General features: G+C 40.9%; 2 protein-coding genes across 2 annotated transcripts; both read left to right on the forward strand.

Moving 5' to 3' along the window:
• Positions 1 to 221: 221 nt before the first annotated feature.
• Positions 222 to 13,350, forward strand: LOC139218959 (transcription factor TFIIIB component B'' homolog). The gene is made up of 30 exons (XM_070850714.1): positions 222 to 299; positions 1,108 to 1,286; positions 1,368 to 2,007; positions 2,129 to 2,232; positions 2,341 to 2,406; positions 3,174 to 3,282; positions 3,355 to 3,425; positions 3,575 to 3,708; positions 3,836 to 3,930; positions 4,049 to 4,103; positions 4,215 to 4,349; positions 4,463 to 4,699; positions 5,024 to 5,087; positions 5,186 to 5,387; positions 5,475 to 5,581; positions 5,725 to 6,103; positions 6,260 to 6,379; positions 6,895 to 6,931; positions 7,020 to 7,133; positions 7,233 to 9,774; positions 9,896 to 10,056; positions 10,154 to 10,407; positions 10,537 to 10,609; positions 10,710 to 10,863; positions 10,962 to 11,085; positions 11,173 to 11,203; positions 11,299 to 11,397; positions 11,487 to 11,745; positions 11,856 to 12,177; positions 12,292 to 13,350. Exons 2-30 carry the CDS (start codon positions 1,114 to 1,116, stop codon positions 12,403 to 12,405), a joined length of 6,975 nt encoding a protein of 2,324 aa, XP_070706815.1. The 5' UTR covers positions 222 to 299; positions 1,108 to 1,113; the 3' UTR covers positions 12,406 to 13,350.
• A 1,464-nt stretch (positions 13,351 to 14,814) lies between these two features.
• On the forward strand, positions 14,815 to 25,405 carry LOC139219174 (rhotekin-like). The gene is made up of 12 exons (XM_070850977.1): positions 14,815 to 14,832; positions 16,043 to 16,242; positions 16,730 to 16,776; positions 16,870 to 16,923; positions 17,181 to 17,298; positions 17,402 to 17,647; positions 17,756 to 17,850; positions 19,519 to 19,625; positions 19,722 to 19,850; positions 20,945 to 21,110; positions 23,777 to 23,875; positions 25,314 to 25,405. The coding sequence occupies exons 1-12, from the start codon at positions 14,815 to 14,817 to the stop codon at positions 25,403 to 25,405; spliced, it is 1,371 nt and encodes a 456-aa protein (XP_070707078.1).
• Positions 25,406 to 27,239: the final 1,834 nt, after the last annotated feature.

Below are 27,239 nucleotides of genomic sequence, written 5' to 3' on the forward strand. Positions count from 1 at the left end.
ATCTCAGTTCCTCTCCCACCGCAGTGTAATAGACATAATATATTGAAAGCCTTAAAATAGTTCCAATATGATGCTCAGGTTGAGAATAAAGCCCAATCTTGCCTATACACTTAACGATCTTGCCTCAACCAGCTCTTTTCAGCGATCTGACTACATTTCCCACAACCCCTTGCACTCAGGAAAATATCGCGTCATTAAAAACATGGCGGATTAGTGTGTGCATGGGGGTCCGCCGTCTGCTACTCGTCGTCGATAAATGAAAGCTTATTTCTCCCAGCAAACCACATATTCCTCATCAGGTACGGTGTCACACGTATAATAACACAGGTAGTCGTAAGATAATGATAAATGTAGCTGCTTCAGCAGCTCAACTTTAACAATAGGACGGTCCAAATCAGGAAGGTTCGCATACTGAGAGTGTTTGAATGCGAGTTTGAGCCCAGCATTGTGGACTTTTCGACTTGTTTTGTCTATTATTTCTGTGTCTTTCATTCGTTTAAATAAGCTGTGTCAACACATTAAAGCTGCTGCTTAGTTCCTCGTGCTTTTCTGTACGTCTAGACTCAACAGCTTATCAGCTGTCAACGTCGCTAACGTTAGCATTGGCTGTCAAACAGTTAGCTGATCATCATTTCCCTCATTTCTGATGGAGCGTTTCCCGGCGCAGTGTTTAACTTTACACTTGCAGAGCTAAACTCTTTCTAAAATGTGTTCTGTCGCTGTAATAACAGCCTGTCCTGCAGTCAAAGTAGTTTACAATTGCAATTACTTCAATTTTCACTCAGTGTCTATTTGCAGAATAATACAGCAGGCAATGCTTTTTTATTACAGTATTTTAATCCGTGTTGCATTTGAATAAAACGGTCATTGATTAATAGTCAGTAACCAGTAAGTGGTGGAAGAAGTACTCAGATCCTATGCCTTGGTCTAGAAGTACTCCATTACAAGTAAAAGTCCTGACTTATTGTTAATATTCTACATTATTATTATTAAAGTGATTCTGATTCTGATAACTGTTATCAGCGACTCTACTTACTGTTAGTGGTCATACACCTGCAGTTAGCTTTAGGAATACTGATGCCACTTTGACTTCCTGCGTGTTTTCAGGGCGACATGTTTCGTCGGTCAAGATTTAGTATCCGGCCCAATGTCAACACAGCAGGGAGAACAGCAGCAACACCTCAGGAAGCCCCCTCAGTAAATCAGGAGGCCAGTGAGAGCAGCCCATCTACTGCTCTGCCAGATAAGTCTATTGTGACCCCATCAGAAAAACCTGCAGCCCCAGGGTGAGTGACAAGCATTTACTATTAAGCATGATGGCTACTTTTGTTATGTATAACTAAATAACTGTACTTACTATCATTCAGGGATTGTAATGACCAAAATGGGGAAGGTACCAGCTCCTCAGCAGCTCTCCAGAGGAGGAAGCGGTTTTCTATCAAGCCCAAAGTGGCCCCAGGCCGCCCGTCCACGCTTGCTCGGACGCCAAAGTCTCCTGTCAAGGCAGTCTCTGAAAAGCCTGTTGAAGCCCCTGGCTCAGACCATGACAAGCCAACAACGTCCAGTCAGAGTGGAGCTACAGGGCGCCCTCAGGGGCTCCAGTCCCCAAGGCGAAGGAGGCCTTCAGAAGAGAGCAAGCAGCCCAAACTGCAACCTAAACCCACCCTCACCTCTTCTGACAGTTTAGGACCTTCAGCTGTTCCGCCAGCCGAAGCTTCGCCAGAACAGCCGGACAAAAGTGGCAAAGAGTTCGAAAGCACGTCAGGCAGTCAAGTCAAAGAAGTTCCTTCTAGACCATCAGACAAAGTCCCCCCGTCATTACCAATTAAAGAAGCTATTGCGATATCAGAGAAAGCCAGGACTCTAGTGTCATCTAAGAATGAGGTTTCACTGTCACCACCGGCGTTCTCCTTGAGTAGACTCCTGAATGACCCATCAGACTTACAGAGGCTTGCAAAGGCCCAAAAGCTCAGGGAGCTGCTCAAACAGGAGCTGCACAAAGAAAAGGTAAACTTTGATTCCTCATTTTTCTCATCCTCTTCACTTTCTAAGTGTAGTAACTTAGATTTGATATTCTGATATCTATCTTGATATTACATTAAATGAGCGTCATCATTTGATGTTGCAGAAAAGCAAGAAAGCTAAGGCACGTGTAAAGGAATATTCTTTAGATCCTGCCAAAATGACCATGCGGGACCTTATCCGTTACCTACCAGTGTCCAACCCCATGACGTAAGTGCCTCTCTGCAACTTAGTCAACCTTGTGTAACATTTAATCTTTGCCTTTAGCGATTATCTGTTCAATTGATTAATCCTGGACCTTATGTGCAATTTCTCCAGATCTAGTTTAGAATACTCAGCTCAGGAGAATGAGACAGTGGTCCCACCTTCTCCAGGAAGAGAAGAGTAAGTTTGTCCCATTATCTTTCTAAAATGTCTTTCTTTTATAGTCTATTGATGCGACTTGGTGAGGAATTAATTTAGCTTTGTTCAGACTTTCCTTATTTATATAGATTTTTGAATTTTGAAAAGGATTTGATGTTTTTATCTCACACACATCTTTTGATGGGGATTTATCTCATGGAAATCATTTAAATACAGCAAGGTTAATTTTAAAAGGGAAAATTGAGTCAAAAATAGGTTCAAATTATTTCAATTATGTCAAGGGCTGCTTTAAAAGCATAAAACAGAAGGATGGCTGAACAGGCAGTCCTGGCAAATCAAATGATTCAAACAAATTTATAGTAAACGTTGTCGTATGATGATATATTGTCTTCAACCTAAAAACCGTGTCTTTTAAAAAGAAAACAACAGTGAAAGTTATCCCTGCTGAGAGGCTGCAGTCATAGTGCTGACACAGAGACCGACACTCACATTCACACCTACAGGCAATTTAGGATCACAAGGTAACTTAACCTGCATGTCTTCAGACTGTGGGAGAAAACCTGCACAGGCATTGGGCTTAAACACCCAATCAACACTTTTTTAACTTGACTAAATAGATTTGTCTGAATGATTAGGATTAGTCATGATAACGCACTGCATGTATCAGCAGTATCCCTTTCATCAGTCATAGTTGTCATGTAGATCATAAATAAGCAGTGTACACAATGAGATGTACAGGTTGCCAACCACCTTCTTTCTGCCTGATGTTTGCTATGGAACCCCTGCAGGTCACCAGAGAGAGCCCAGGAACCTGAGGTCCTCCCTAAAGTGGCAAGCTCAGGGGAGGATGCTGGGGAGGATGCTGGGGAGGATGCTGGGGAGGATGCAGGGGAGGATGCAGGGGAGGATGCAGGGGAGGAGGCAGGAGAGGAGGCAGGAGAGGATGCAGGGGAGGAGGCAGAGGAAGAGCAGGATGAAGCGCTCATGGTTCCTCAGGTCAAAGTGGCAGAGGATGGCTCACTGATCCTTGATGAAGAAAGGTCAGTGGACTTCTATAGGTTATAAAATGTGTTGTTTTCATGTTTATCTACTTCCCTTCGCTCAGCTGTTGTAGATAAAATGTTGTACCACTTGAGTTTTTAATCACCTTGATTGAAGCTTAATCACATCCTCTCAACCTGTGTCTCAGCTTGACAGTGGAAGTCCAGCGAGCCAAAGGGCCAAACACAGTACAGGATCGAGACCCCATCTTTGAGCGTGGCTCCACTACAACTTACTCAAGCTTCAGGAAAGGGAACTATTCGAAACCCTGGTCCAGTGAAGGTTGAACTGATATGGCATTATAGATAGCTGAATAATGAGATTTTCTAGCACATATATGTTTGCATATTTGTTTCTTAATTTCATGATTGTTTGCTGTTTTTTTTTTTTTTTTTTTTTTTTTAATCAGAGACGGACATGTTCTTCCTGGCAATTAGCATGGTGGGGACAGACTTTTCTATGATTTGTCAGCTGTTTCCTTACAGAGCTCGATCAGAGATAAAGGTCAGTGATGAATACTGATACATATTTACAAAACACAATAAGTAGAAGCAAACTGCTACTTCACTAAATACACAATAAAATGTCTATTAATGTTGCCTTAATTGATTTAAACTTTCAGAACAAATTCAAAAAGGAAGAGCGAATTAATTCCTGGAGGATTGACAAAGCTTTCAGTAAGTGTTCAGTGGGACTATATGTTTAGCTGGTTGAATATAACATTCAATGATTCCTGTGCAATCCCTGTGTACATTTTGATGCAGCATTTACTGCTCATTGTTTTGTAGGAGAGAGACGCAAACTGGACATAGAGTATTTTTCTAAGCTGCTAGAGAAGATTCTGGAGGTTCAAAAAAACAGAAAGAAACTCAAGTCTCTTGCTGAGAAGAACTCCCCCAAGAAACACAAGAGAAAGGCAAAGGGTAACTATCTCTCTATGTTTTATTAAGTTTAATACTAAGAGACTTTTGTCATATCTTAAGTATTAATTGACTGTCAAACACACAATCCTTGTGTGTTCTATTTCCCTGTACAGGCAAAAAAGCTGAAAGGAAGCTGAGTGATGTGGAAGAGGAAGATGAGGAAGAGGAGAAACAAATTCCTGATTTGGAGGAAAAGGAGGGAGAGAAAGAGAACGAGGACCTCTGTAATGAGGGTGCAGCCGCAGTTTCTAAGCCAAAGAGGAAAGGCAAAAGAAAGAATAAACAGGATGCCTCGACCGAGGAACCAAATGGCAAGAAAAACAAAACGGGTGAAAAAAGTAATGAACAAGGTACAGGAACATTCAGTTGTTTCATGAATACTTTCCTGGTACTTTGAAACTTGGTAGATATAAATAATATACATTTGTGTGCACAAACATTGCAATGTAGAATGTAGATCCATTGGAGCTGCCATTTTGATGTTCCTAACTGGTTTGATGAATCTCTAGAAATTAAATGCATGTAGTCCTGGGGGAAGCAATACAGGAATTCTAAATTTGGTCAAAATGACTTTCTGGACCTTTTTCCTTTAAGTTATCTCAGTTTCTCCATGTGTGCGTGGCCCCTGTTGATTGTTGCTTGCAGCTTAATTTTGTTTTTGCTCTTATGCTCAGATGAGGCCAGCATACCCGAAGACGCCGAGGCAGCTCTTCCTGAGGACCGTACAAATCCAGACATGTAATGATACTTAAAAAATCTTGTTGTTGTTTTAAATTAAGTATTTTTTATGAATCTTCATTTTGCATTAAATGATTCTGTTTTGTCCCGATAATCAGGTCTGAGAAGACTGAGAATGAGAATGCAGCCAAGGACACAGCAATCAAGCCAGCTAAACTCTCACGAGGCAGAGCACCAAAGCCACTACTGCCTTTGGGCCGGAAGTGGGGTAAAAAGCTACCACCACCACCCACAAAGGCCAAAGATACTCCGTCAGATGAAGGAGACAAGAGTGTAAGTGATGGAGCCTCAAAAGAGCAGGTTATTATTTCAGTTTCAGTCTACAGTCATGAGATCTTCCCACACGCCGTTACTTTACCTTACTAATTGTTATGTTAACCTTTTAAGGAAAATAAAGACGCATCACCCTCAAAGCAAGCTAATAAGAAGTCAGCCAACGATGACATTTCCTCTGAAGACGAGGATGCCACCGTTCAACCTCCGAGACCTACCAGGTACAATATTTCATGTTTTCACAACTCCCATTTTAAGATTGTGTCCAGAAACATCCCTATTTTAAAATCCTAACGAAATGCTTTGGATATGATAAGATAGGAGTGATTCATCACCATCATTTATGTGTGATTGTGTTCTGTAGATATGGGAGAGTGCCCAAACCCACCAAGCCCTTGACTTACCCTGCCAAAGAGGATGCATCAGAAACCACTCCCGCCTCACCAGCGGGCTCCAGTGCTTCTGCTGCCAGGCCGAAACCCAAATGCACAGCCAAGAGGGGCAGATCATCAAAGTCACAAGTAGCCCCAGAGCCCAAAAAGCCCAAACTCGTCACCCTGAGGGCTTCTCAGTCAGATTACAGTGATGATGAGAATGAAAAGCAGTGGGAGGAAGAGGAGATGGAGGAGGGGCAGCACCCTGCATGTAGCTCCAGCAAGGACAGCAATGCCCCTGTGTTTGTGCCTGCCAACCTGCGCTCCCCACAACCTGTGAATTCAGAAGTGGAAACGACTATGGAGGAGGTGTGAGGAAATCATTTCCCATCATGTCTTGCAGAGTTAAACACCATCCATTCATTTTATTTGTATTTGTGTTTTTTGCATACCTTTTACTTTGTGCATGGTTTTACATTCCATGATTCAAACCCTCCACTCTGACCCCCCCTATCCCACACATAGCTTGATATCTTGGCCAGTATGACTGATGTGTTGAACATCTCCCAAGATGCCTCTTGCGAGCGGGCACAAAATGAGACAGACACAGCTGAAGCCTGTGAACATCAGTTGGACCTCCTAGTTGTAAGTGTCCTGTACCTAAGATGTAGTACCAGTGAAATTGAGATATTATCCCCAGTTAAACTGATCATTTGAATGTAACTCTGAGATCTATTCTTAAGATCTGTTGTGATTTATCCTCATGGATAAATATATAGAAGGGCCAACATGGAGATGTAACCTTATTTTATCCCAGTGTCTCCCTCTTTTAGGTTTTTGTCCATGTATTTGGGTTGTGGTTGGATCACACAGTCATACTATGACTTAGCTTCATTGTCAGCTTAGTTTAGTTTTTACACACTTTGAAAAAGGAAGAACTTTAAGTTTGAGCAATGATGCATGCACTCTTTGTATTTATATTTTGCTGAACTGGATGAACTCAAAGCAATCTTCCAGATGTATGTCCAGATGTAATAAACTGACAAAACCATGGAAAGAAAATGACTACGAACTGTACCTGGGGCTACTGCCATATATGTTTTCCATCTACATTGCATCCTTTCACAGGATAATGTGACTTATATTTGTTTCTCTTGCAGGATGTCATAGATTTCCTTTCCTCTGAACACACAGAAGGTATGTTGAAGTAGCTAAGTAGCTTCCAGTTGAAAAAATGTGTAAAATGGCTGCAAAGAATTGATTATTGGGGGTCTGTTTGTTTTAGTATCTGAGGACCAGAGCTACAACGAAGCTGCTCAAACCCTGTTGACCATTGGAAACCTGGCTCACCTCTCTCAGCCAGCACAGAATCAGATACCTACACAAGATCACATAACAGGTGAGAGACACAGAAACAACAACAAGGTATAGGAAGTGGATTTAATGTGTTTTAGAGTAAGCCAGCAAATCTAAAAAGTGTCATTATGTATAATTGCAGGGACGACATCACTCAGTGTGAATGAAATCACCCAAGACCTATTAGAGGAGACTGAGTCAAAGCCTGCCGCACAAGAGGAAAACAGTGCCACTCCTCTTATGTCTGCAAGTCGTGGTCATGAGATCGCAGAAACATCAGAAACTGTTGTCACTGCGGAGTTAAAAAACAGCACAACAGACAGGGGAGATGTGCCTGCTGTTAAAACCAGTGATCAGATCACTGGTTCTGATATAGATCCTACCACTCAATTGCAGTCAAGTACAGAGAGCTCAAAGACTAATTCCACACAACCCAGGAGAGGACGCTTATCCAAGGTAAAACCAAAACCTAACCTAGGCCAAGCCTCGAGGACTGCTCAGTCAAAATCCCAATCAGAGACATCAACAGCAGGGACAGCTAAAGAGAGCCACGCGGCTGCTCCTGACCTTTCTCAGGCCACTGAGACACTACCAGCTGCTGAAGAGATTCCCGAGATCGCAGACTGTTGTCAAAATTTGTTAAAAGATGAAATTTCATGTATTGAAGTCAAGGTTACGGAAGAGTCATCTGACAGTCAGGAAAGGTCAGTTGATCAAGAACAATCGAGTGCACCACCATCAGATCAGAGTTGCTCAAAAAGCCAAGGTCACTGCTCTTCCGCCGCTCAGTTTGAACCCCTGACACTTGAATCAGCAGTCACAGAATTAAAAGCTGGACAAGAAACAAACATTGACTTGTCCCCGGTCCAAGTAAGCAGCGACCATCCTTCTTCTTCCCTCTGTGTTTCGTCTGTAGACGATTTACCTGTCGGACAGACGGAACAAAGTGAAGGCGCATCTACTCGACAGGCCAGGAAGAGTCGATTCCAGAGAGTAAAGCCGAAACCCAACCTAGTTCGGACATCAAAAGCTGTACATTCTAAGCCCGAGACCACAAAAGACAATGAAGAAAAAGACTCCAACCCTATTCCAAACACCGAGCTCCATGAAAAAACAATAATAAAGGTTGAAGCAGACTCAATTTGCACCACTTCTCCTGCTTCAGACTTGATACCATCATTGAATGTAGGCTCTATTGTTACACCCACAGAGGAAGTGTCTACATCTGAGGAGAAAAAGGCAGATATTGGAGTTGTTGCTCAGGTGGAATCAGGTGCAGTAACGTCAGATCAGAGTGCCTCAGAAAGCCAGAACGTCTCTGAAGTCCAGTTTGAACCCAGTAGGGAGGAGGCTACCAGAGACACAAGGCCAACGTCTGAGTCCACAGATGAAAAACTGATGTCTCATGTTGGAACACCAGAGAGTAGTTGTAGTAATCTGCTCACATCTGACTCAGCAGTCACAGGATCACAAGAGTCAAACACAGACTCAGTCCCTGTCCAAGAGAGCAGCAACCACCCTGCTGTGTGTGCTGCACCTGCCGAACAGTCATCTGCCAGTCAGAAAGAAGAGAGTAAGGTCGCATCTACTTGCAAGGCTAGGAGAGGTCGAATACAAAAAGTAAAACCCAATTTACCACAGACATCAAGAACTGTGCGGTCTAGACCTCAGACCACAAAAGACCCTGTCACACACACACAGCTTGTGGAGAAACCCTTCAGCGTCACTTCAGTGCCTGAATCCATGGACACCACAATGGCAGAGGTAGAAGCACAGCCAACTGGCAGCACCACCCCTCCAGAAAACACTGCTTCAGCTTCAGCTTCAGAACCATCACTGGAATTAGACTCTGCTCATAAACCCACAGAGGAATTATCTTCAACTGAGATGACAGATGTTGGAAGTAAACAAGACTCAAACTCAGAGGGCTCAGAACGAAATGTTCCTCAAAAAAGGCAACGCTTCGCCAGGGTCAAACCCAAACCCAATTTAGGATCATCCACTAGAACTACACAGACAAAACTGCAGTCAAATGATATTGGTGAACCCTCTGAACAGTGCCATATGGACACATCTACAAGTGTAACTTTGGAACTTGCTGAAAGTAACAATGCACAAACAGAACTGAAACACTCAGAGAGAGACAGCAAGCACCCGACCTCAGCCTGTTGCTCACCGCATACAGAACTTCTCAGCTCAACAAAGTTAGAACCAGCAGAGACAGAGGAGTCATTAGACAGCACAAAGGGTACATCGTCTGATGGTGTCGTCATGGCAACACCACAGGTTGCAGAGAATCAGTCTATGCTGACAGACTCAGTTCTTGAAAATGAGAGCAGTGAAAAAGGCTCGGTTGAAGGGGAGTCCACAGGGGAAAAAACGCCACATTATGACAAGGTGGAGGCTGGACCTGCTTCACAATGGGACTGCAAACAGAACGTGTCCATCAGAACTACAAAGACAAATATCCAATTAACAGATGATCCAACTGCAGTTTCAGGTGTCCAGTCTGTAGATGATGGTTCAACTGAGTCAAAAGTGAGATCTATACTCCCTACTAATACACAGCCCTCGCCAGATCCAAAAGAAAGCACTCAGCAGCCACGTTCAGAGTACGACTCTGAGGAGCAAAGTCAAGATGTTGTCCAGCAGTGTTCTGAAACTAATCAGACAGTGGACCAAAGGTAAGGACTTGTTCATATTATCCTGATTCTCTCCCTAAATACTGTTGACATTCTTTATTTACTAAGGAAATTAGTGGAATTATTAGTTTATCATGTAATAAAGTTTGTTTTCCACTTAAAGCACTGATGATAATCACCCAGAGAAAACTGACTCTTCAAAGTCCTCAAGAAAACCACCTCAGACTCGACGAGGCCGGCTTGTTAAACCCACACCCAACCTGAGACGCAGCAGCCAACCTCCACAATCCCGACAGATCAAGAATACAAAACAAGCAGAAGCAGGTTTGACACCTCTTAAAATGAACATACCTTCACCTCAAAGAATGCTGAGCGTTTATTGACTTATTTATTGATCCTCAATGGCTATTCTTTTCCATAGATTCTGGTACTTGCTCAGAAAATAAGGATGTCTCAGTTTCCCACAAACCTGAGTCTGAACTCCAACCTGACAAACAAGAACCAGTAGAGGGAGCTGTTGAACAGCGCAGTAATCAAAGTAGCTCTCCGAATGAGGCTGGATCCTCGCAGGGCTGCTTGACACAAGTCATTGAACTGACTCAACATGACTTTCCTTCAAATGTCACTGGATCCTCTTTGGGCTATGAGACACAAGTACCTGACAATTCTACTAAAGTAAGATATTAATCAGCACATGCACATGAATGCGTGCATAATTTTTGACTTATAATTTGAGTAAACTGTAACATCTGAACAATACATGTCACCACATTTATGGATTAATCCTCTAATGTGCCTCCCCAGTTCTCCTCACAATCCCAGGAAGCATCTACATCTTGTATAGGAGGCACCCAAAGGCTCTCAATATCACCAGACAGTAAGCAAGCTCACCTTCCTTTCACATCAGTTGATTTTAGAGTGTGAATTATACACAGTTCTGTGATTTCAGCTAAAATCTCTCTCATTCTCTCTCTCAGTGTTGCCGGTGCAGGTGCCTTCAGATCCAGATGAACCGTTTTTCATCCTCTCTCTGACTGAGATCCCAGTGTGCTCATCAGGGGAGGTGGCGGACAGTGCCTGTGCGCCCCTCCCTTATCTTCCCGCAGCAGATGCATCAATACAGCAGCACAGGTCAGTGCCTGCCCTCCATCAGCCGGTCAGCCCGCTCATGCAGCTGTGCGGTTGGCTTTTGTTTGATGCCTGATTCTGCCACTTTCCTCACGCCTCAGCAGTGATCCTGGAGAATGTTTGGCAGCAGTGGGAGATGGGCCTCTGGTTAATGTCACTGTGCCTGTGTCTGTGGAGGAGAGTAAAAACGTAAAAGACACTGAGCCGGACCCAGCCACACTTAAAGTAAGTGAAGTTGCAAGGAACTACTTGTTGCTGCAATATGATCAAATGTCTGTATTTGTCACATTGTCTCTTTCTCACCCCCACCAGTGTTCGATTATGAGTCCAGTGGATCCACATGGTAGAGTGATGGCATTATTTTGTCATTTATTTAAACTAATGATTAATTTCTGATAAGAAATGCTAAATGTGGATTGCTTGTTTTTATTGGAACAGAGAGTACCACAGTCCGGCCACCCAAATCACCAGAGACTGTAGAAAATGAGGTTGAGGTTCTCCCTTCAAAGCAGAGACTAATGGGCTCTGGAAGAAGAGGTATGCAGTAGATGAATACTTATTCTTCACATGCATTCCCAGCCAAATTGACACATTCTTCATCATGCTCTCGTTTCCCTTTGAACCAGCCAAGTTGCAGGTTAAGCCCAAAACTACAATGAAGAAACAAGCCAGCAAGACCCTCGCTGCCGAGGAGTCCGTCTCCATCCAAATAGACACCACTGAGGACTCAGAGCTTCCTGGGCCGTCTGTGCAGCCAAAAGCCTTAGATGAGGTTGTCACTGAGCTACAGAAAGGAAGTGGTGGTGATGTAGACATTGAAAAGGACCCTGAGGATAGCATCTCAGGAGCACAAACACAGAGTAGGAGGGCTAGTCGTCGGAACAGGTAAGAAAAACCTTTAAAGAATTCCTTTGTTGAAATCTGATTTTCCTTGTATTCATGTTTCATATATCATTTGTAATTAATGATCATTTTCATTTTCCATTGCCTAACAGAAACCCCAAAGGTTCCCTTTCTGTCCTTTCTGGGACAAACAACACAGCCCAAGTAAGCGATTCGCCAGCTGGCAAAGCATCATCCAAGCGCCCTAAGTTCAAAACTCCACATGCAGCAGGGAAACGATCTACACCAGCACCTGTTGCCTCAGCATCACACGATGCTGCTCCCACTCCCGGTCCAACACAGCCACCAGAGGAAACCCTCTCAACATTCTCTACCACATCACAAACACAAACAGAGGTGGACGTGGAACAGACTGCTGAGCGCAGCCGACTACGCTCAGATCCAAATCCCAAGACTTCTGCATATGCAGCTGAGGTAGGGAGGGTACAAGTACTACAGAGGTGGATGAGGAGCCATCCTAATTCAGGGAATTAGTACACACCTACATGTAGTCGATTACATCTGATCCTTTGCTCTTCTTTGTTGTAGGTTTCAGCTTTCCAGCAAAACGATGGTGTGGAGAGCAGCTCAATAGAGGACGAGCCCACCAGTGTGTGTCAGTACTTCTTAAGTGACATTTTTACAGAGGTGGAAGAGGGATAAAAGCCATAGAGAGATGAATTGAGAAGAGGGACCTGCGAGTGGCTTTGCTTTTTAAACTTTTTGTTGTGTTAAGTTATGTCTGTAAAAGTTAATTTAAAACTAAAAGCTCTGCTCTGTTTTTGTTGTTTTGCTGTCAGTTGTAATGAAGCTAATATACTGACTAATGCATTTTCATTTTCAAAAGCACTTTGAATATGTACAGTACTCTCAATTTACTGAAATGCCTTTTTAAATGGCCATTAGGTCACATGATAAGCAATGAATTGTAAACATTAATTAATACAGTGATAAATAACTTGTTAGACTCAAAGAGGTGGCAGCTTTTCTCCCAATTATTCAACCTGTTTCAAGCCTCAGATTCCCCAAATTGATTATTAACTACTAGTAAGAAGTAAATATTAATATTGTACAACAGCAAATTGTGTTTATCCCCATGTCTGTTCCATTTTAGAACAGACCACAACATTGGTCTCAGGAAGAAAAAAAACAATTACTTGCCATCGTGTACAGTTGTATGTTTATGTGTCCGACCTTTTTTAATGCCACTTGTGTTTATTTTGTGATCATTTTTAATCGTCTGTTTTATTCTTTGTTATTTGACGAAAAACAATGTCTTAAAATTGGCTTTTCATTTAGAAAACAATGGCATCGGATAGAATTTCATTTAGTAAAACTGCATCATTATACTCTGTAAATTCACCCCATCCAGAGAAGAGGTAGTCAATAGGAAAGTATTCTGCTAACTGGGAAAGGCTAAGGCATTTTGTTGTGCTGTATATAGTGTTGATGAGTTGAACATTCAATGAGGTCTTTGTACAGATACGCACCATTCAGATTATTATGTTTGATACTTGAAACAAAAACACATCATGTTATCTACCCTGAATGTTTCATTAGTTCATTAAAAGCAAAGTGTGGAATTATGTTGGAGCTGAATAAAACGTATTCTTCCACCAACACTGGATTCAGTCTTTCATGTATGAAGATGCTTTTCCAGCTTTGTTTTTTGCTAGTTTTTTTTTTAATCCTACTGCTAAGAACATCTGTTTTTCAGAAAAAGAATTACCCGCTGATCTCATTTAAAACCAGAAGGATGTTTAACAACACTTCCCACTATTCTGGAGGTATAGTGAAGACTCGTCTAACCACCTGAATGAGAAAACCTTCCTCACACTGCATGATTGAGAAAATCTTTCCAGGAGCAGCTGCCTCTAAGGTAACCATCCAAAGTTGCACAAACACACACACACACACACACACACACATTACCCATGTATTCCCTACTTAATCTGATCTAATCTTTGCTCTCTGACCATGTATCCTCGCTTACATCAAAGTAACTCTTTTGTATTGTTGCCTGTATGTCCGTCCGTCATGCTAGTTCACCAAAAAAAGAGATAGGAAATTGTTCAAAAAACCATTTCTGTCTCACAGATGGTTAGAAAAGTCTTTGAAAAATCTGTGGTTTTATTTTTCAAAACAACAGATGCTTGGCTCTGACTCAAATGTAATGGCAAGACATTAGAGGCACAAACTGAAGCTGACTGCTAGTTTTATGAACAAACTGCCAGTAGAGCTAGACAGTGACCACCAGCAGCCATTAAGAATGTCATGTGCAATATTGGATACTGAAGTGTGGTTGTGACATTAAATGCCCCTGTCGCTATGAGATTGATCTTTCCTGACAAAACTCATAAAGGACTGAAGTGTATGGTCGGCTGGCCTTGTTGGACAGCTGTGAATGTTTACATCACCACTCGTCTATTGAAATCCTGTGTTTCAGGCCTGGCTGTGTGAGTTACATTCTGCCCTACAGTCAAAATATTACACCATACAATGAGACAATGCAGTTATTCGCAGTACCTCAATTAATGACACCATTTATTGAGGTGAACTCTGACTCAATGGTACTTTGGATCACAATGTCATCTAATGAAGTAAAAGTCTGTCTGTACCATTTTGGTTCAGATTTATATCAACTCAAGAAACACAAGTACTACATGTTTTTGAGGAGATAAATTAATCAACATTATGGTAATGATTGTAATTACTAGTATTTAAGGTTCACAGCTTATCATAACTATTTTAGAATGACAACCTTCACTTTATTGTACTCAAGTGTCTGCTTTTAATTCATCTGTGTTTTATGATACTGTTAATATCCACTGTACGTTCAGGCATTCATTGCTGCATCTGACGGAATAAATGAGACTCTAATCCGCTCATGCTGCAACCTGTTGTAGTGAGGCATAACACTCTTTTGATCTCTCTGTTGAGTAACTTGCCTCTCTGTCTGCAGGTCCACTCTACTCCTCCAGTCAGCTGTGAGATTAGTCAGTCCACACACTGTACTGCCTGCTGACTGCACAGGGACTCCAGCAGACCGCTGAGGCGCCGCAGGGAAGGACCATGAATGATAACACCCAGGTTAGTGAAAAAAAGACAGGGTTCTTTTTTTGGTTTTGCTCGTCTGAATAATTCAGTACAGGTGTCATTATTGTGGTCTGTTCAGGAGTGTATGTTTGTGCTTTGCTTAGATTAAAAGACAAAATATAACCTTTCTTTAAAAAAATACAGGATCAACATTATACATATTAGAAAAACCATCTGCTGAGCAAAAATCTTACGTGGTATGTGCTATAACACTATCGTTCATAATGGATGCCCTTTGTTTCAGTGAAACCTAATATAGCTGGTCTCTAGCCCTTGATACTATTTAAAAGGTATTGTAGTATGGCACAAATCAAACATTTCGGGTTGTTGCTAAACCTGTTGAGTGTTATGTAAGAATTTGGGATCAACTCAGAACAAAAACACAGCATATCCCCACAGCTTAGGCCCAGAAAACATGACTGAATTATGCAACGACCTTCTGATCCCTAAAGCTCTGATAGTCCATACAGAGGTCCACTATGTATTCAACTACAGCTCATTAGGAAACATGCTACTAGGTGGATTATCAATCCATCTACTGCATTAGGTCTTTTTAGAGTTTTATCCATTGCTCCATATACAGTGTCAAAGAATGTCAGAATCTGTTGTTCAAGACAAAAGTCACATTGTCTATTGTTGCAAAGTAAATTCTAACAACATGCACCTTGTTAGGGCTCAGACAGCCGGACTTTATCCAGGCATCGATGTGATGTACTAATTTAGCCCCGTCACCCCATGGCTTCTGGGCTCTTACATAACATGTGTGGCTCAGTGTGTTTGTGACTAACTACCATCTGACATAATGTGGTACTCGTGTTTATCATTCTACATCATCAACAACAACTGGAAATTGGAATTACTAAACACACTCCCTCACACTGCAACACCAAGACGATATGTGGGTAATTTTCATGGCAATCCATCCAATAGCTGTTGAGATATTTCAGTGTGGTTTAAAGTGGTGGAGCAACCAACAGACCAACATTAACATCAGTGGAGCCCTGCTGCCAGCATGGCTAAAAATGCAGTGTACTCGAGCTTTGATGGTTTGATTGTTTTTGGTTCTTGGAAGTCTGATGATTCTTAGTAGCAGCTTCCAACTAAGCACTCTAAGCTGATTATCTCTTTCTTTTTAGTTGAAAGAATATGAATATTTATAGTTTTGATCAAAAGTATGTGTTTTTTTCTCACTAATCTTGGACAGGATGAAGAAGTGCTAAAGCAGATTGAGAGGGAGGTGCGAATGCGGGAGGGAGCCAGTAAGCTACTGGCAGCTTGTTCAAGGAGAGAGCAGGCCCTGGAGGCCTCCAAGAGCCTGCTCAGCTGCAATGCCCGCATTCTGGCCTTGCTCAGCCAACTGCAGAAGATGAGGAAAGATCAGGTCCTACAGAGAGTGGGACGCAGGTCAGATGATGTGCAAGGGTATATCCCATATGTGTGGGTAAATAGACAGATAATAGAGAGGAATATAAAGGAATGTGATAATGTTTTATGGGCAGTGGCATGCCTCCTACCAGCCACTAGAGGTCAAGCAAGCAAATGTTTTGGATTGAGGTTTGCTGAAAGGCTGAGGGAGGTCACATCTTTAGCACATCCTTGTGTGTGACATCACTGGTTAGGCCAAATTTTAACGGGGCGTTTTCATACACATTAGCTAAAAGGTGGAGCAGGAGAAAAAGAGAGTTTGAGGGTCTCTGGACACAGCGGAGACATTTATGTTGAAAAGGTGTTAAAAAGTGGATTTTGCTCAATATATCCACTTTAATTCAAAAGAGAGACTGTGTAATAGATGTGTTGATTCAACTCAGTGTTGTTCTTCTCAAGGCTGTAATTTGTGTTGAACATGGATTACATTAGTGCTCCTGTATAAATAGTGTTTCTTTTACTGCAGGCCGTCTGAGGGTATAGCGACATGTTTGGGGAAACTAGCCCTTTCAGGTGAGTATTAACAAAAAAAAAACCTTGCCACAAAATCATAAAATAATTGAACCTGGCTTTCATATTTCTATCGTCATAATTTGCACCCTGTAGACCTCCGAATACCACTGATGTGGAAAGACTCAGAGTACTTCAAAAACAAAGGAGGTAAGACAGATGCGAACAAGGGAACTGATTGCTCTGATGTCAGTGGCTCAGTTATACGGACCTTTTTAACTTCCCCGTCATGTCTAGACCTTATGTCGCATATGATTATGGTCAAAGTTTGTTAAAGAACAGTAAGACTGAAATTATCGCCCAAACCCTCTGTTACCTGACTTTGCTGAGTGTATATCATTACTGGAAATACACAAATATATAGAAAGTCCCTTAGAATCAGGAGGTTTTATTGTTTTTCCTTGCAGAGCTACATCGCTGCGCTGTGTTCTGCCTGCTTCAGTGTGGCACAGAGATCCATGACACTGATCTGGTGATGGTAGATAGAACTTTAACAGACATCTGTTTCGATGACACTATCATATTGTAAGTAACCTGTTTCGACAGATTTTTTTTAGATGTTACGTTTTGGTCCACTTTGAGGACGTGCTATACATCCTTGTATGAATGTGTCTCTGTGTGTGAGCAGCAGCGAGGTAGGTCCAGGGTTTCAGCTTCGTGTTGAGCTGTACAGCACTTGTGCAGTTGAGGATTCCTCCCCGGTGGCTCTAGGGCCCAGGAGAATGAGTCGTCTGGGGGAGTCTCTGGGATGCTCCTCGGGGAAAAAGATCCGTGCTGCGTTTGAGTCTGCGGCTGTTTGTGGATCCGTTTCTAGTGGAGCAAATGTAGGACCAGAGAGTGTGTCACCGCCCTTATCCCCTAACCTGTCTACACTGTGAGCATGGCAACTCTCCCTGAATCACACACTACAGGAAGGTCTTTTCTAACTGAGTTTTACCTGGAAAAGTTAGGACTGATTTTACCCAATGCTTTCTGTCTGAAGGGGTCCAAAGTATAACCTGCTGGCTCACACGACGCTGAGGATTGAACATGTCCAGGAAAGTTTCAAGACACATGATTTGTCACTAGCAGCAGCAGGTGAGTCCTCTCCTATTTTTATCTTCTCTTCTCCTTCTATGTTTCTTTCCACATTGTGATGGCTTTATACATTGCTGATCTGCACACTGCGTCTGTTCTGGCTGTTTGTTTGTCTAGTTGCCTGTCTGGTAGTGTGACTATGTTGGTCTCTCACATAATTTACTTGTCAGCACAGTCAGTTTGGTTGTTTGCTACAGCAGTTATCCCTAAACAAACTCATTAGATCTCATGCCAACCTGAACTTATTCTCTGCTTAGAGGCATGAGAGACTGGCATGCACTCTCTCTATACTCTAGAATATTTTTCTGTCTATGCTGATTTGTTGCCAGTTTTCACAGATGACAGATTATAACTATTTAAACCAAACTTAAAAAATGGATCACCAGATTTTTTATCTCTCACTTGCCTCTCAGAGCTTCCATAGTTGAACTGAGAAACACATTTATTGTTTTTCAAAATAGAACTAGTTATTCAAGACGACCTTCCACCCTCACAAGGGGATCCCATTTTCTTTCTTAATTTATCAACTTTGTCAACAAAATGATCCTCAAATGACTTGCAATGTCCTTTGCTTTTGTCAACAAAATTCCATTAACCGCAATGAAAGCGGGTGCATTAGTCTTGGCTGTACCTGTTATTTCATTCAAGGTTTTCCAAAGTTTGCTACCATTATTCTTCCTCTCCTGAATTATATTTTGATTATACGCTTTTCATGTTTATTACTTATTACGCACTACTTTTGACATTCCAGTCTCTTTAGAATCTACTGCAGGTTTTTCTCAACTCATTTCTTTTAAGCTTACACTCCCTACGTTTTTTTTTTTTATCAATCCATGATGCTTTATTAGATCTCACTGTATATTGTTTCTTAATTGGACTTGGTCAGACACAGAGAGAAAGTTCAATGAACAACTTGAGGGATTTTCCCACCTAATTTAATGCAAAAACTTGACAGCTTGATCATCACAGATCTTGACCCTTCTCTGTCCTCTCTACATTTTCCACTCCTGTCAGCTCTCTCAAATTCCATGCGGGCATCTAGCTTAAGTTTAGTGGTGAACAATTTTTGCACTTTGGACTGTCTTTCAGGCCAGGTTTCATCATCTATAGCCAGACCATTAAGTCCATTAATCACAAGATTATTCCTCCTGCATTGATTCTCTAGGTAGGTGTAATCCATCTGCTCATAGTATCCCTCCACAGCTTATCCTGATTTCACCTCATTAAAGGATAACTTTGGTAACCCTAACCCTTACCTGAGCCCTATTTTTACATATTTTGAGTTTGAAATGAGTGGTAGATACAAAAAGTTAATTAAATTAGTCCAGTAGATTGCCTGAGCCGGCAGCCACGTGCAGTCTGCCATTGAGCTACATTGGCTGTAATGTAATCTTCTGAAGTGAAGCTCTTGTTTGTGTTATTGAGTGACTTTGTGTTTTAAAGTTTTAAAGGGTTAGTTCGAATAGGACACAATATTTGCGTAACACACAATACAAACAAGCTTCTCCTGTGTTCTACGAGATAGAATTACTGTTTTTGTCAATGAAATCTGGTGGTGATATAGAGAGCAACCTCCTCTCCTCTCCTCTCCTCTCCTCTCCTCTCCTCTCCTCTCCTCTCCTCTCCTCTCCTTTTGAAAATTAACCCTTAATCTCTTTATTTTTTCAGAGGATAGTCCATTTTGGTTGCCTCTATATGGCAGCATGTGCTGTCGCCTAGTTGCTCAGCCTCTGTGTATGATTCAGCCAGTCACAAGTGGCCAAATCAAGGTTAAGGTGACTATATCAATTTGTTATCCTGCCTTGTGATTTTTTTTTTTATTGTATCACATTATCATTCACTGTATCACTTTACTCCCTGCACTCATTCAGATTGGAGAGGACCTTAATTGCTGGCAAAATGTCTATGGCGTCCTCAGGGAGCAAAGTCTTTTCTGCTATCAGAGTCAAGATGACCTGGAGTCTGATGACAAGCCATTACTTGTAATCCCCATCAAAAAGGTTAGTTCTAAATGAGCTAAGTGTCATGAATAAAGAGACCGATTCATTTACAGTGTTGTCCGTGTTGATGACAATAACATGCTGAGACCACCAGAGTGCACTGGTGACCTAATGAAAGAAGCCCTAGGAGAGCAAACCTGAGTAGAATGATAAGATATGAACACACTTGAGCACTTTTTGAGACTTGCTACAGACAAGAAAGCATGGTTCAAATCCACTGGTGGAAATAGTAGTATTTTCCTACTGTTAACTTTAACTTCTAACTTGTATGTTTTTATGCTACTTTACACTTCTATCTTGCTACATTTCAGTCGGGAATATTGTACCTTTTCTTCCATTACATTTGTTTGGCAGCTATAGTTACTAGATACTTACCAGAGTAAGATTTTACAAAAAAAAAACATGGTATAAGCTTATAAAATACAACATATTGTTATACTGTATATTAAACTATTGGTCCCTAACCTTTTTGGCTTGTTTCTGGTGCCTCACATGGTTTAGATGCTTATGGGTTGTTAGCTGTGACTCCACATCTTATATCTCATACATTGTATAATTTGAACTGTTATTGAAGAGTTACAGTTGTCTAATATCTAACAAAAAATGCTAAGAATTACAAGAATTGCAGACCTGTGCTACAGATCTTTGTTTTTAGTTCATTAATCATGACACAATACCAAAGATTCATCTTGGGATCTTTTAGAGGGGACCCAACCCCCGGGTTGAGAACCATTAGACTAAACTAACTTATGTTATATGACGTAATTAAAGAATAAAACGGAGTTAAAAAGTAAAATGGTCTGTATGCAAACTTATTCCCAAAGGTGATGTACTTGTGAATGAATGCTTTTATCAGCAGATTTACTCTTGAGCTTTTGTCAAACTGCAGTTAAAGCTATGGAGTTATTTTGTCAATGCCCATGTCAGCTATTAAATACTATGTCAGTGGCACCCTGTTTTGTCTTAGCAGTGGATCTTTCTCAGAATACACTCCTTCTTTGATACGTTGCCATGTGCATTCAAGCAAACAATCAAAAATGATTATCTGAATAATTCAGTGTGAAAGTGATTACATGTGAGTGTTTTTCTTTCAGGATTCCCTTGTCTGTGTGTCAGAGAGAGATCCTGTCCCCTGTCCGCTGAGTGTATACATCAGTACACAGTGTCAAGGAGAGGATGTAACCTACACGTTAACTATGCATACACCTGAGGACACGCAGCGCTGGACTGAGGCCCTCTGGCAGCACATCTATAACATGAGTGAGGATTTGCAAAATTTATATTTTAACCCCAAGAGTATTTATACAGTCCTGTCTCTACCGCTGGCAAAGCTGCTGAGACTATATTTTAGCTGCCTAGTCAAGTCAAGTCAAGCCAAATTTATGCACAAAACACTTAACAAGCTAAGTTGGCCAAAGTGCTGCACAAACTAGAGCATCAAGACACACAGCTCATGGTAAAAGATAAATGAGACAATAACTAATGGCCATAGGCACAAGTGACTAAAAAACAATCACATGCTAGTGAGCAGAAGTATGAAACCTGGACTTATAAGAGTCGGTTGAGGGGGCAGATCTTGAGAGACATGGAGCTGGAATAAAGATTTAGGAGGTTTGTGATGTAGGATGGGCTATTAGGGCTCTACAGACAAACAGGAGAAATCAACCTAAATCAACCCAGGGACCATATTAACCCCAGAATAGGGGTAATTCTATAATTACCCCAGAATAGTTATAGAATAATGTTCCCTCTTCCAGGTATGTGTTGAGAGCCTGGCTGCAGCATTTTAGACCAGGTGGGACAAGGGTGACTAACTAATTTCAGTTATTACAGGGAAATGCAGTATAAAGGCGTGGATTACTTTCTCAAGATCTTTGAATAAAAGAAATGGCTTAATTTTAGCAACAGTACGAAGTTGGAAGAAACTGGCTTTTACAATTGCTTTGACCTGTTTGTCAAACTTAAAGGCCAAATCAAATATCGCACCATGGTTTTTGGCATAGGGTTTAACGATGGTGCACAGCCTGCCACGACTGTTGGTAATTACTTTGATGGGATGTTTTTTTGCAAACAAACACTGTCCTCGCTGCAGGTCTCAGTGCCTAAGGACTGGTGTGAAGTCTCAGTGTAGAACATTATTGGGAGGGTTACCCTGTTTAGCCTGTCTGTCTTTTAATTAAAGTTTGTGTGAATTTAGGCTGTCAGCCAAGGAAAACTTAATTGTTTTAGTGTGACCATTAATAAGGAAGTGCTTTGGCAAACCCTACAGGGTGTACACACAACAGAAGCAAGGTAATATACTAGCAAGATACAGTACAGGAGGTCTCGAATTGATGGATATCCACCTTGATTCACATCTGCACCCAAAGCCAATATCCTGTCCTTGTTTTACGGCCTGATTTTCCACCAAATTTCACTGAAATCAGTAAATGTGTTTTTAAGAAATCCTTCTTATTAACAAACAGACGGAGGAAAAACAAAGCAGAGTGAAGGCACAGCCTCTTTTAACAGGTAACAATGTTCAGCAATTAATTACTTTTGTGAAGCCAGTAATTTTATGTCAGATTGTCGAAGATTTATATTCAACTTCATTACTATTTTTGAGGTCGTGGTTAAAAGTGTTGAGGTGAATTCCTGTGAAATCACCAACCTACCAGCACCACTAATTAACATGTCATATCTACACCTACTGTTATTGCACGTCGTATTCGTCTCTCTCCCCTGTTTTCTCTATATAAAGGCAAAAAAATCACAACAATACATTATTTCATCAAAATCTACTTTATGTCTTACAGAAACACTCCTCCAGACTTTTCATTTAGTAAGTAAGAAGGCAGGTTCGTGCTGATGCTGATGCATCTAAAGTTTTTTTTTTTAAATGAATTTCTTTCATTCATTTCTCTCATTTCTTCAAGTCACTTAGGTGCCTGCACCAACGGGGTGTCCTGAACTATGCTAATGCAACATGAATTAGGTACTGTGCACCTTTGGGGCTATTATTGAAGCTTCTTAATGCCTCAGTGCATTTCTGAGAATTGAAATATGTAATAAATCTCCTATGATAAGAGTGAGAGAGTCGTCCTTTTTGTAGTAAGGTAAATGGATGTAGAATGTGTTTCCAGAATCTTCTCTCTTTGCGGTTGCTGTGCAGAGAACAAGCCTGATAACGTGTCTTTGCACCTGTTATCAAAGCAACAATGTGTGAATGTGGTGATGTGCCACTCCCTGCTGTGAAAAAGGGTGTGTTTGCTTATCACCTGTTAATTTTACTATTTAACTATTTTTGGAATTATGATTTGACTTTGGGGAGAAATAATCTGCATGTTCTTAATGCAAACTGAAAAGCACATGGAAATTGGATTTGGATTTATTGAAGTGTTGCAGTGCAGTAACCTTCCTCAAGCACTTACACATGACGTGTGGGAGCCAAATCTTGGTTTTTCTCTTATGCACCTGGTGCGCAAAATCACTTATCATGTATGACAGTTAGTACATTTGCCATTACAGCCCTCCTTAATTTGAATTAATTTTTAATTAAATGGGTTATTTCTGGAGTGCAAGGGAGCCTTGTTTGGATTTGTCACGATCCTAAATGATCTTTAAATTACTTGTTGATATTCACAGCTGCCTGCTTGCAGCACTCACTTATGGCTCACACTTTGTCCTGGGAAGCCAAGAAAACTGTTGGGTTTAAGACTGCAGGAGCACAAACGAACGCATCACAAACATTTATGACAAGAGCTATTTATGTGGTACAACAGGTATCACATGTCAGACTCAGGCTGACATAAGTGCTGAGATACTGATGGCTTGCCAGGTATTGAAAGTACAACTTGTCAGAAGACAGAAGCTGATAGAAGATTCTTTGTTGACACACACTTATATGATATTGCTTTGAAAATAACAGCTTAAATTATTTGTTGCAGACCAGTGGAGGCAGTGTTGTGATCACTTCATGAAGATTGAAATGCCGAGGTCCAGGAAACCCATTACAGTGAAGCAGGGATCGCTTTACCATGAAATAGGTAGCGTAACACAAGCACAGTGACACATGCCGCTCGCTCGTATCCACATCAATACCTTTCAGCGATGTCAATCAACTGAAGCCTTTGAGGATTGTATCAGTGGTTTTGCCGGTTTACTCCCTGTCACCCATTTTACATCATCATTTTACAAAAGAAGTTTAATTTGAATGTATGTATATCATTATGGGCCTTGGTTTGTTCCCATTAATTTCTGTACGTGTTCATTTCCTGAATCTTGCTAGTGTTGTTGTGTTGTTTCAGAATTGCATTAAAATGCAATGAAGACTTTTCAAATCAATTTGGACTTAAATGCATGACTGGTAAATGAATGTCTGGCTGCTTGGAAGCAATGAAAGGGAGCATTAAACGTGAAACATAAAACTTTTTAAGTATAGATATATATATATATATATATATATATATAGCATTTACTGGTCACACATCCAACAAATGCAACAGAGCTTCATTAGCAGTCACTCAGAGTCACTATTCTCTATTCTCACTATTCACTACTAACACCTGAGACAAACATCTGGCTCTTTAGCTGCTAAATGCTCCACAAGGTAGTCAGCAGAAGTCAGATTCTGTGGATTTGTCACTACTAGCAGCCCCTTTCACATACAGTAGTCATATGATCCATTGTTTTTTCCTTTTTTTTAAATGGCCATAGGCACTTTTAATGCAGACTTCACTGCTGACTGACTGCACAACTCAAGCAAGTTCCACGAGTCTGATAATTGATTTCCATTTTATGTTCAAATTAAAGGAAACTAATGGCTGCCTCTACTGCATACAGAAATGGAACACAATTCTTAGTTAGGAGCTAGAACTTGCAAACATACAGATCCATAAATGGATCAGATTACCATGACCTATTCAGACTTACACATCTGTCTTCCATGCCAGAAATTCTAACAATATAATGAGAGGTGATATGTAATCCCTAATTTGCACAAGCTTTGTCTTGATCTGCAGAAGCCTGTGGTGGCACCTGGCCCAAAACCAGACAAACGAGTTTCAGTAAATAGCAGGATGTTAAAGAGATAGATGATGTTGCCCAACAATGACCTGGGACAAAAAGCCAGACACTGCTGATGAGAATAGGTGTATTATCTCCAACACCCGCTGACAATAACATCAGTCATGCTGATCAGAAAATGTATACTCTTAAGCAGCAACCATGGGGAACAAATATGTTAGCACCTAAAATGTGGGTGTGCTGTTTGAATAACAATATGTTAAAGAGCATTTCCTTAAGGCAGGCTGTGAGAAGAGAAAATAGAAAGGAAGAGATGACAATATAATGCAGTAATGGAAAAAAAATGTTTCCAGTCATGAAGGAAGATGTTTAGAATATTTGTTCTAGAGTGAGATATCTTTCGACTGGTAAATTAAATTGACTCCTCTTCCTGTTTGTCTTCTTCCTTTTCTTTTCCAGCAACACCCTCCTCTCCAAGTCTGAGTCTTGTGACTCAGGATTTATCTGTTGAGATCCGCACATTGCTGTCGTCCTACCACAAGGAAAGGTAGGCTTTCAGTTAGGGCCGACATTCCCTCTATCGTTCTCGTTCTTACCTCTGCATGAATTTGCCAATATGATTAAACTCCCTCTGGTAAATACAAAACTCTCTCCATATGCTCTCTGTGGTATGTATACCCCTTCACAGGGCACTCTTTGAAATACTAAATTCTAAATTTCAACCCTAGACCATTACTGGTGGTCATTACAAGACTTTTTTTTTTTTTTGTGAGTTTTTCAAAACATTTTCAATGTTATGGTGAAAATCAAGGTCAATGAAGTCACTATATATGGTTTCTTGCTGGTCTGTCATGTAGCCTGATTGTTGCTGATTGGCTTGGAGAAATCTTGAAGTTCTACTGCCTCATGGTGAGACAAGGGGCGGCATTTTGAACCATTTACCATTTAAGCATTTACCAGATATGGTCCCTTGCCCGATAAAGGGTTAACTGACCCCCAGCCATCCAAATTAACACTGACTTTACAACAGGCAAACAAGAATGACTGTCTGTCTGAATTCGTCCATCCTGGTATGTAAAAAGTGTTCAAATTCTTGACAACATACTTTAGATAAGCATGTTCGTTTTCCACTGCATATCTTTCTGTCAACATTTCAGTGAAAAAATATGACAATGAAGGCGATAGATATGTAATGATGAATTCGTAGTAATATCTTCTTAAATAAGATATATATATATGTGTGTGTGTGTGTGTGTGTATATATATATATATATATATATATATACACAAACTGTTCCTCCGTACACCTATTGAGGTCAGCAGTCACTTCACAGGAGACATCACAGCCAAGCAAGATAAATACCTCAACCATGTAAATGGCCCTGGTAGACAATGAGGGTTATGTCTTCAAACCCTGACTGTTTTCCAGATAATTTGACTTGAATGAATAACAAACACAGCAAGTTACAAGTTTAAATCTGCATGTAATCCAACCGGGTGTCAAATGCTACAGATATTGTTCAGGACGGTGACAGTTTGTGTACAGAGAAAGGCCAGAGATTGGTCAAAAGATGTCCAAGAGAACAGGTTCTTCTGGAGATTTGATAGTTGATAAGTAACGAGCCAAGAAGGTTACCCGGTCCAGCTTTTACAATGCTGGCTTTGTTTAACTTGGCGTGTTTCCAGCGGGCTACATTTTTTCTGTGTACTTGTAGTGAGTCAGACCTCTTTCTGTATTATATATTTTCCACTAGTGAAGAATGTATTTTTAAAGCATGAAATATACTCTGCAGTGATGATAATAATAAAAATAGCAAAGACTTTTGGACAATTGGAAGTTTTGACAGTACAAGCAGCATAATCATGCCCCATAGCCGTTTCATTTATAAAAATATAAAACACAATGCATTTTCCCCTGCCCAAGGTGAATGCAGCTGACCAGCATACTTTAATGATATAATCATGTCCTTGCCACAATGATCTGACAAATGATGTTTTGTGCATGTGCTGGTAAGTAAAGGAATCATATCCTCATACCAACTACTTCCCGAATAAGAATTTGGCAGTCTCAGAGCAAAGGCTGTGGTTTTAACAGATACTTAGATAATGAATAGTCTCAACTGCCAGGAAGGCTTGAGGTTTGCTGATTTTCTAGACGGCAATGAAAGGGTTTGTGTCACATTAAAAATTTTCCATTACGTCCAGATACATCTGCATTGCTGTTAATTCTACACATTTACATTTACAAAAACAGAAACAGATGTTGACTGATAAAGTTAGGCTTATTTGATACTACGTAAAAGCACCAGCACCTTTTTTTTTTTTTTTCAACATACTCCATTTTACAGTTTTCTTTGTTCCTCTCTCTCTTTTTTACAGTTATTG

Source organism: Pempheris klunzingeri, chromosome 19, assembly GCF_042242105.1.
Source record: "Pempheris klunzingeri isolate RE-2024b chromosome 19, fPemKlu1.hap1, whole genome shotgun sequence".
In the NCBI taxonomy this organism is placed as follows: domain Eukaryota; kingdom Metazoa; phylum Chordata; class Actinopteri; order Acropomatiformes; family Pempheridae; genus Pempheris; species Pempheris klunzingeri.